The sequence below is a fragment of the Amphiura filiformis genome, chromosome 12 (assembly GCF_039555335.1).
Source record: "Amphiura filiformis chromosome 12, Afil_fr2py, whole genome shotgun sequence".
Classification (NCBI taxonomy): domain Eukaryota; kingdom Metazoa; phylum Echinodermata; class Ophiuroidea; order Amphilepidida; family Amphiuridae; genus Amphiura; species Amphiura filiformis.
In genome coordinates, this window is record NC_092639.1 from 20,131,183 (window position 1) to 20,141,519 (window position 10,337).

The 10,337-nt window shown below is 36.6% G+C and overlaps 1 protein-coding gene across 1 annotated transcript; it reads left to right on the top strand.

Annotated features, from left to right (window-relative positions):
* Nucleotides 1-4,117: 4,117 nt before the first annotated feature.
* On the top strand, nt 4,118-9,695 carry LOC140165333 (uncharacterized). The gene is made up of 2 exons (XM_072188666.1): nt 4,118-4,279; nt 8,056-9,695. Exon 2 carries the CDS (start codon nt 8,060-8,062, stop codon nt 9,014-9,016), a length of 957 nt encoding a protein of 318 aa, XP_072044767.1. The 5' UTR covers nt 4,118-4,279; nt 8,056-8,059; the 3' UTR covers nt 9,017-9,695.
* Nucleotides 9,696-10,337: the final 642 nt, after the last annotated feature.

The following is a 10,337-nucleotide window of genomic DNA, read 5'->3' on the forward strand; positions in this document are numbered from 1 at the left end:
CAAACTCCTTGATCGTGCGAATTTGTAAAAGAGATGGTTGAACTTTACTGTTTCAGTGCGGCTACAATGTCTGCTTTTCAGTGTTGCTTTTAGCACCAATTGGGCTTGTGCTGTCTATAGGCCCTTACTTCTGTGCACAAGCCATGAGCAAATAGTGTCTCAAATTCTCCCAAATCAGAACTAATTGGGCTACCAAATTGTTGATTGGCAACCCTGACTATGAACAAACATCTCACTCATTTACACTTTATATCACACATCTTGACCCAATTAGTTATGTAAACATTTACTCAAGGTGAAATGTCCTTTTGACTGGCACTGGCCTAGTATATCAGTATATGGGACCATGACAACCCCTCTCTGACATTACAAAACAGACAAACAGAAAGTCTGAACAGGGAAGTGCTGGGGGTAAACACTAGGCTAGTGGCCTTTCCCTGTTCTGAAGATTGAAGGAGCACTTGTTTGAAATATGAAGTCAGGAAAATTAGATGTGTGTGCAAAATTTTATTTATTTATTTATTTCATTTACCATGAAAGTGTTGTAGTTTTTAAGTTTCAAGTTTTTATTTGGAAATTGCTTTTACATCAGTGGCACTCATCTATCCGAGGGTGCATCCAAGACATTTAATATACAAACAAAACTGTATTAAACAAAATCAAATCAAAGGATACTCGACAAGCAAAAGGTACAAATAAATAAATGCCTTGAATAAATAAATATCTTGAGAACCGCAAGTATATTTTCAAAATGCTGATTTGTGCTTGATCACAGCACTATAGTGATATTGAGGTTTGAGAATACTGAAATGTGTTTTTCAAAGTTGGCAGCCCTGTATACATAGTTATACATGGCTATACATGGCTATACATAGCTATACATGGCTATACATGGCTATAACATGGTTACATATGGCTATACATAGCTATGGCATGGCTATACATGGCCATACATAGCTGTCCATGGCTATACATAGCTATGCATGGCTAGATAGCTATGCATGGCTATACATAGCTATCCATGGCTATAAATAGCTATGCATGTCTATACATAGCTATGCATGGCTATACATAGCTATGCATGACTATACATAACTATGCATGGCTATACATAGCTATGCATGCCATTTACCATGAAAGTGTTGTAGTTTTTAAGTTTCAAGTTTTTATTTGGAAATTGCTTTTACATCAGTGGCACTCATCTATCCGATGGTGCATCCAAGACATTAAATATACAAACAAAACTGTATTAAACAAAATAAAATCGACAAGCAAAAGGTACAAATAAATAAATGCCTTGAATAAATAAATATCTTGAGAACCGTAAGTATATTTTCAAAATGCTGATTTGCGCTTGATCACAGCACTATGGTGATATTGAGGTTTGAGAATACTGAAATGTGTTTTTCAAAGTTGGCAGCCCTGTATACATAGTTATACATGGCTATACATGGCTATACATAGCTATACATGACTATAACATGGTTACATATGGCTATACATAGCTATGCATGGCTATACATGGCCATACATAGCTATCCATGGCTATACATAGCTATGCATGGCTATACATAGCTATGCATGGCTATACATAGCCATGCATGGCTATACATAACTATGCATGGCTATACATAGCTATGCATGGCTATACATATCTATGCATGGCTATACATAGCTACGCATGGTATTCCTGACCATAACCCATAACAAATGAGCTACAGCACCAGTGGTGCTCTTGTTTTTATCCCAATTTGCAAAACTTAAATGGTCTAGAAATTAAATATATTGCAATTGCAAACAAAACTGTATTAAACAAAATAAAATCAAAGGATACTCGACAAGCAAAAGGTACAAATAAATAAATGCCTTGAATAAATAAATATCTTGAGAACCGTAAGTATATTTTCAAAATGCTGATTTGCGCTTGATCACAGCACTATGGTGATATTGAGGTTTGAGAATACTGAAATGTGTTTTTCAAAGTTGGCAGCCCTGTATACATAGTTATACATGGCTATACATAGCTATACATGGCTATAACATGGTTACATATGGCTATACATAGCTATGCATGGCTATACATGGCCATACATAGCTATCCATGGCTATATATAGCTATGCATGGCTATACATAGCTATGCATGGCTATACATAGCCATGCATGGCTATACATAACTATGCATGGCTATACATAGCTATGCATGGCTATACATATCTATGCATGGCTATACATAGCTACGCATGGTATTCCTGACCATAACCCATAACAAATGAGCTACAGCACCAGTGGTGCTCTTGTTTTTATCCCAATTTGCAAAACTTAAATGGTCTAGAAATTAAATATATTGCAATTGCAGTGATCGGTGAGCAGGAATATTTAAGCATTTCCTAACTGTTTTCTGTAAACCTTTTTAATATGTTTTATTTAATAACAGGTGCCCCATGAATGTATGCTAAAATTCCCCCCCTACTGAACGTGACCTATTTTGATGCATTACCTCTAGGTACAATTTGGTTCAATTCCCCGGATCAAATTCAGGGACTGCAATAATTATGAGCCATGCATGAGACATTTTTCAGTAGATATCCATGCAAAAAGCTTATTCCCAAAATTGTCTGCAAGAAATTTTTTGTACATAAACATGTAGCCAGAGGTTTCCAGTGATATAAAAATCTCACCTTTTTTTGAGAAAAGTGGGGGTATGATGCTGTGGATCACAAAATGCCATTTTAAATGGGGGGCACGGTAATTTTTGGCAAGCAATTGGCACACATTGTTGGTTTAAAAGTACATATTACTTAGTACGTATACATAAATGGCAAAACAGGGTTTTGTTTTTGCCGGCAAAAACCTGTGTTTGCCAGCAAAGTGGCAAAAACCTGTTTTTGTGTGGTTTAAACTGGCAAAAATGGTAAAAATTCATATGTAGTCTGTGTAATATTAAAAAGTAACACAGAAAGCTCATAAACAATAACACATAACTTTTGATCAATCATTAAATATAATTTTGTCTTGTCAAATTCTTTTATGAAAAAGTTTTGAATTTGATATGCCACATTGCAGTTAAATGCAATGAAAATCCATACCTTTAATTTCTTAAGGGGGTACTACACCCCTGTGGTAAATTTGTGACTATTTTTGCATTTTTCTTAAAAAATAATTACACACTGAAATCAAAAGTTATGTATATTATTGGGGCAAGGAATCCATGTACTATACTGAAATTTCAGTGACTCAAGACAAGCGGTTCAGTATATATGATAGGAAATGAGGTAGGTCATCCTAGCGGTACCTTATTTCTTATCATAAATAACGAACCGCTTGTCTTGGGTCACTGAAATTCCAGTGTAGTAATTGATTCCTTGCCCCTATAAAATACTTTGGTTACCACTGTGTTATTAGTTTTTGAGAAAAATGCAAAAATATACATAAATTTATCGAGGGGTGTAGTACCCCCTTAATATGTTACTTATAATTACCAAATCTGGACTTGTTACACTCAGGAAATTATTTTTGTAACTTAATAATTTGTTTTGAGATGAAAAAAGTGTACTCATCACTTTTTTATAATTTTTACCATTTTTGCTGGTAAAAAACTCTTTTTGCCAAGTGTTTTTTTCCACCTGCGGCAAAAACATGCGAACCCTGTGGCAAAGACTGGATGAATCCATCTGAGGTCAACACGAATGCTCATTTTTGGAGAAAATCACCCAAAACCGTTTTGGTTGTTTTGGGGCAATTTTTTTTGTGGACAAAAACATTAATATTAATTTGTAAAAACTAGATATAAATTTCTAAAAAAAGTACTAAATATAAATATCTTGTATTTATTTATTATTTTTAATTATTGTTATTTCATTTCAATCAACTACATTTTTGAGTATTTTTCAATGCATGTTGAGTATTTTTCAACCATTTGAGCATTTTTCAACCAAAAAAAATAATCGCGCAACCATAAATTATTTGGTGGCGTGCGCCCTTAATTTCAACTTTATTGTACAGAGAGCTCGTATACCCAATTAAAAATTACGTCAAAAATTGTGTTGAATGATTGAATCAGCCTTCGCTTGCCAGTCATACGCCGTACCTATGTAAATCAGCCTATCAGGTGTTGAATTTTTCACTATTTTATGGTCCACAGAGTATTTAAATACAAATGACATCGTGGTTTTTGGTTCACACTCAGTCATTATCATAGCCAGAAACCGCACCCAATTCAAAATCGAATCGATGGCACTGCAGTTGAGTTTTATGAACGTAACAGGTACAGGATTTGAGGTAAGCTTAAATTTGTATATACATGCATGTATAAATGATGTACATGTACGTGTATATATACATAGTTGTCATAGTAACTACAAATTTCGAACGTTTGAGGACTTGCTTAAGTTGTAGGTACTCCCGTAGGGTGCCTCCAAGGTTTTATTTTAACAAGTTTGTAATTATATTAGTATATCTGGTAAAATACTCACTTAATAAGCTTTTACATCACCGCACCGCTAATTTCCAAATACAAATTGGGTAAATGTCCAGTTTTTCTGCAATTGGAGCAGATGTCTGTTTGAGCTTGTTTGTTTAGGACCATATCCCCATCTAGTTGAGGTGTTTGCTGGATACCCAGCACATTGTCTACGGTTGTATTGTAGGCCACGAAAAAGATCAGACCCAGTACTAGTATCCAGACTCTGACTAGGATCATGCACTGGAAATGCCACGCCCTGCCGCTGACGCATTGCTGAGGCCATATTGGTTTTGCTCGCTCGCTTCTTACGCACTGCTCTTGCTTGTCTAATTCTTTTCTCATCATCTGAATCACTTGCGAGCTCATCCTGAGGTACTCATCCACTACAGCCCAACCTAATCAAACCATTGAAACAAAATTCAATAGAAAAAAGAACACGCTTCAGCGTCTTCGCTGAATAACACTTGTTAATGATGTTAATCGGGAACTATTGAAAACATAGTATTGATTAAATACATTTAAACGCATGATCCAACCTGATCTGCGCTTGGCTCATTGAACCATTCTCGTTCATTGTGGAAAATCCTTCATTATAAAAATAACTATTAATAATAGTTCTATCGCACCTATTGCTTTGCAATAATACAGCATAGGCTACGCAATGGCGAAACTATACTGATTCGGACATAAAACATTTTATTTATGTTTTAATTACTAACCTGCGGCACTTTTATCGGCAATTCTGATTAACTTATTTCGTTTCTTCAACGATGCCACCGCTTTCTTAACTAACGGCTTTGCGCTAACGCTGTCCCCTTGATCCAGATACTTCTCTGCCCTCTCTAGCTTCTCTAGAACCCCTGCATTAAAATCAAACTGCTATTTATTGCCTTTAAAGCTGAAAGCTCTGACGCTCTCTTCATCTGCAATACATACTCATCTGTATTTTCTTGTTTCTTACTCATCTCCTGTCGCAAACTGTTGAGCGATGAATCCAAATAGCCTCTAAAGCGCTAGTAGTAGTATCCCCTACCAGCTTGAGAGACACTGACGTGTCTTTGGTAGGAACTTGTGAACTTGTTCCAGCTGATGAGCTATCTTTCTCGGGCATCTTTCTATAGCTATCGCTACACAAAACGAACGGTCTACTCTGCTTGCTGCGAATTCGGTCAGTGAACACTTCTGTTCACCAGCATCTCAGCCCTCGCTAATATGCATTCATATTCAAATAACCCGCTCACGCTTGACCAATAAAAATACATTTCATTCATAAAAACATGCCTGGTCAATCCCAACCACTCCGAGCTACCGATTAAGACCATGTGAATGTGACGTGATTGGGTTCATGAATATTTAATGAGCAGCGCGATACTGCCTCAAACGGTAAAAAAGATGACGGGATCACCAAAATTCCAATGTTATGCACTTTGCATGCTTTGTGGTGCCGGGCGTGCTAACCGGCTCCTTTACTTCTAACTTTGTACAGCGTGAATGGGGGTAGTTCGTTTGTGCCAAATAGAATAGAAATAATGAAAAAAAGCGGCGCACGATTTCAAAAAGTTCTGGACGCAAATCTACTACCGTACTTCAATTCCCATAGACTGTCCCACAGTCTCGGTTCGGTCGGGCCTGGATAATGGAACGATAGGCCTACATAATAACATAATAGCCTATCAAAATATGCCATAGTCCTTCACCCCCCCCCCCCCTCCGATTCTAAATACACAGCGCCCAAAACCAATTCACAGCGCCAAAAACCATTATTCCTCTTTCTACACAAATTGATGCCACTACACTAATCACACCTAGACTGTCCCACAGTCTTGGTTCGGTCCGGCCTGGATAATGGAACGATAGGCCTACATAATAACATAATAGCCTATCAAAATATGCCATAGTCCTTCACCCCCCCATTCTAAATACACAGCGCCCAAAACCAATTCCTTCCTCTTTCTACACAAATTGATGCCACTACACTAATCACACCTCCTATATTGAACGCTAAATTTCAGTGACCGCTCCCATTTTTAATGCTATGTAATCTACATTACCAGTCGTTCTCCACGGACCCGAGGGAGGGTCTACAATTCCCATGGCCTTGTGTGAATCACTCTATTTGTGGACCATCCATCTGATACGTGAGTGTTTGGACAACCGGAACTGTTTTGACAGGTCTTTTGTCTAACTCTCAGTTTGTAAACAGACAAGTATGTAAAAATAGACATCCTCGCCGAATAGGAAAGTATAGTGTTAGTACCACACTGGAGTTCATGCATGCATGACTTAATGAGCCTGGTGTTGTCACTTCCTATTCAAAGGCATAATGCATGATCGTTCCCAAAGTCAAAAATACCCCCTATTTTGCCCGGTTTCAGGAACATTTTCAGCATTTGTTACCCCTATTTTACACTAAAACGAGTACAAATTAGCCTTAAAATTACCCCTATTTTTGGCATTTCAAGTACACTTTTATAAAACGCCCATTTTTTAACATTAAAAGACTGAACACACATCAAAGAACATAGTGGCCAAGCTCTTATTCCTTAGTGACGTAATTGTTGTAAACAAACCCTGGAAACAAACTGAGAGTTGCTTAATATTTGGAAGGCAAAAAAGTTTCACAAAAGTGAAATCCGGTTATTGTTATTGTCCCCATTTTTAATACCGGTAATCTTAAGGACAATTTTAAACTCTTTACCATCCCAATTTTGTCCAGGGCTGAAAAATTTCTAGGTGATCATTTCCCCCCTCCCCATGCCCCTGGTTAATAACAAGACCTATGTAACATATATGCCAAATTGATACATTTGAACTGTTAGATTGGGTCAGTGGGTCACCATTGTAAAACTCCAAATCTGTGATGTCCCTTTAACATGTTTAAAGGGGGTCTCCAGCAGAACATTATTCCTTATAGATAAGAAAAATAATTATCAAGCACGAATCACGTAGTCTGATTTAAAACAAACTCATAGTGACCATAAAAACGAATAAAAACATCCGTCTCTCAACACGCGATATTCAAAATTCCCGGGCTTTGAAATTGTTGAGTGCAATGACGTCCCAGTAATACAATGAAGGCTGACGACGATTGAGCACAAATAACCATTACGTCATTGCACTTAGACAATTTTGGCGCGGGAACTTTGAATATCGCGTGTTGAGAGCCGACTGTTTTTATTCGTTTTCATGGTCAATATGAGCTTGTTTTGAATAATACCACGTGATTCGTGCTTGGTAATTATTTTTCTAACTTAAAGGCATGATATTATGATTGCCGGAGACCCCCTTTAAGTGTAACTTCATATCCATGCAATTACTATAATAAATAAATAAATAAATAAATGTTGTTTGATTTAACGTGCGCTTCAGCTAGGCATGGCCCAATTATCAGCACACTTCAACAATTATTCCGCTGTCATAAGGATATATCAGAATCATTTCCGCTTCACCAAGTCCGCAACTGATGCGCAGGTACTCTCATCGACTTAGATTGTAATTACCCCCAGCAGCTCCCCATTTTACACCTGGGTGGAGTGAAGCAATTCTATAATAATTCTTTTAACCGATTAATATATTTTCTTTCTCATTTCAGAGCTATGAAGCCTAGTCCCCAAATTCTGTACTTATGGAGTAGGACATATCAAGTACAACTAAAGTCAGATTATGCGAACAGTTTTCAACCATATATATGTATCTACTGCAGACAGTTTTACAGTAATTTGACATATTATGTGAAACATGTGAAACGACATAGAGCAAAATTACACAGGTATTGGTACAACTGTAAACAGACTATACTTAAAAGGATTTGTGTAGTGAAACCAAACCAATGTAAATATTACCACGATTACAACAAGAGTTTCTCCTGCCCAACTGCACATAATACACATGAAAGGATTCACACCAAAGAGAAACCATACCAATGTAAATACTGTGAAAAGAGTTTCTCATATTCAAGTAACAAGACTGTACATGAAAGGATCCATACCAAAGAGAAGCCTTACCAATGTAAATATTGTGAAAAGACTTTCTCACAGGCAATTCACAAAAGTAGACATGAAAGAAGGATTCACACCAAAGAGAAACCTTATCAATGTAAATATTGTGACAAGACTTTCTCAGATGTAAGTTGCAAGACTAAACATGAAAGGATTCACACTAAAGAGAAACCGTACCAATGTAAATATTGTGAAAAGAACTTCTCAAATGCATATAGCAAGGTAAGACATGAAAGGATTCACACCAAAGAGAAACCATATCAATGTAAAGAGAAACCATATCACTGTGAATATTGTGAAAAGAGTTTCTCAGATGCAAGTAGCAAATCTAGACATAAAAGGATTCACACCAAAGAGAAACCATATAAATGTAAATATTGTGAAAAGAGTTTCTCACGGAAAGATAACAGGGCTGTACATGAAAGGATTCACATCAACGAGAATCATACCAATGTAAATATTGTGAAAAGAGTTTCTCAGGTTCAAGTCACAAGATTGAACATGAAAGGATTCACACGAAAGAAAAACCATACCATTGTAAATATTGTGAAATGAGTTTCTCAGATGCAAGTAGCAAGGTAAGACATGAAAGGATTCACACCAAAGAGAAACCATATCAATGTAAAGAGAAACCATATCACTGTGAATATTGTGAACAGAGTTTCTCAGATGTAAGTAGCAAAAGTAGACATAAAAAGATTCACACCAAAGAGAAACCATACCAATGTAAATACTGTGAAAAGAGTTTCTCATATTCAAGTAACAAGACTGTACATGAAAGGATCCATACCAAAGAGAAGCCTTACCAATGTAAATATTGTGAAAAGACTTTCTTACAGGCAATTCACAAAACTAGACATGAAAGAAGGATTCACACCAAAGAGAAACCTTATCAATGTAAATATTGTGACAAGACTTTCTCAGATGTAAGTTGCAAGACTAAACATGAAAGGATTCACACTAAAGAGAAACCGTACCAATGTAAATATTGTGAAAAGAACTTCTCAGATGCAAGTAGCAAGACTAGACATGAAAGGATTCACACCAAAGAGAAACCATATCAATGTAAAGAGAAACCATATCACTGTGAATATTGTGAAAAGAGTTTCTCAGATGCAAGTAGCAAAAGTAGACATAAAAGACTCACACCAAAGAGAAACCATATAAATGTAAATATTGTGAAAAGAGTTTCTCAGATGCAAGTAGCAAAACTAGACATGAAAGGATTCATACCAAAGAGAAATCATACCAATGGAAAGAGAAACCACATAAATGTTCACAAAATTAATAATTGCTTCTTTGTTTGTCTTTTTCATGTTTTTGCACGCTCTGAGTTCCGCGGAAGATTTTGCGCCTTGAAAGAACCATTCATTATTATTATTATGTTTTTGAAAGCTTAGGGGAGGGTGCTATTTCCTCTAAGCTGCTCATCCTCATGAGCATTTTGACATCTTTTAAAAAATCGGTTGAAAAATGAGATGGTGCGGGCCAAAAACAATGTAGAAGGGGGTTTGTGTTTGACCCCTCTTTTTCACTATTTTGAATATTATGGCCATTTTTTATATCGTTTGGGGACCACATCTTCTATATCGTTTGGGAACTACATCGTTTGGGAACCACCCTGGAAGCTGTTGTCAAAATGCCACTCACTCCGACCATCATGCCACTCGCCGCCTGATTATAACATTTGCTGAGGAGGACGCCCTCATTATTTTTCAAAATTCTGTATTTTACACGATTATATTGTACTTTATTAAACCAACATACCCTGCAAAAATCAAGACTCTAGGTGCTGTAGTTTCGTCAAAATCAGAGATTTTGAATAAAACGCAGGAACCGTCGTTTTATTATTACGATGGAAATATTAGTCAAATGC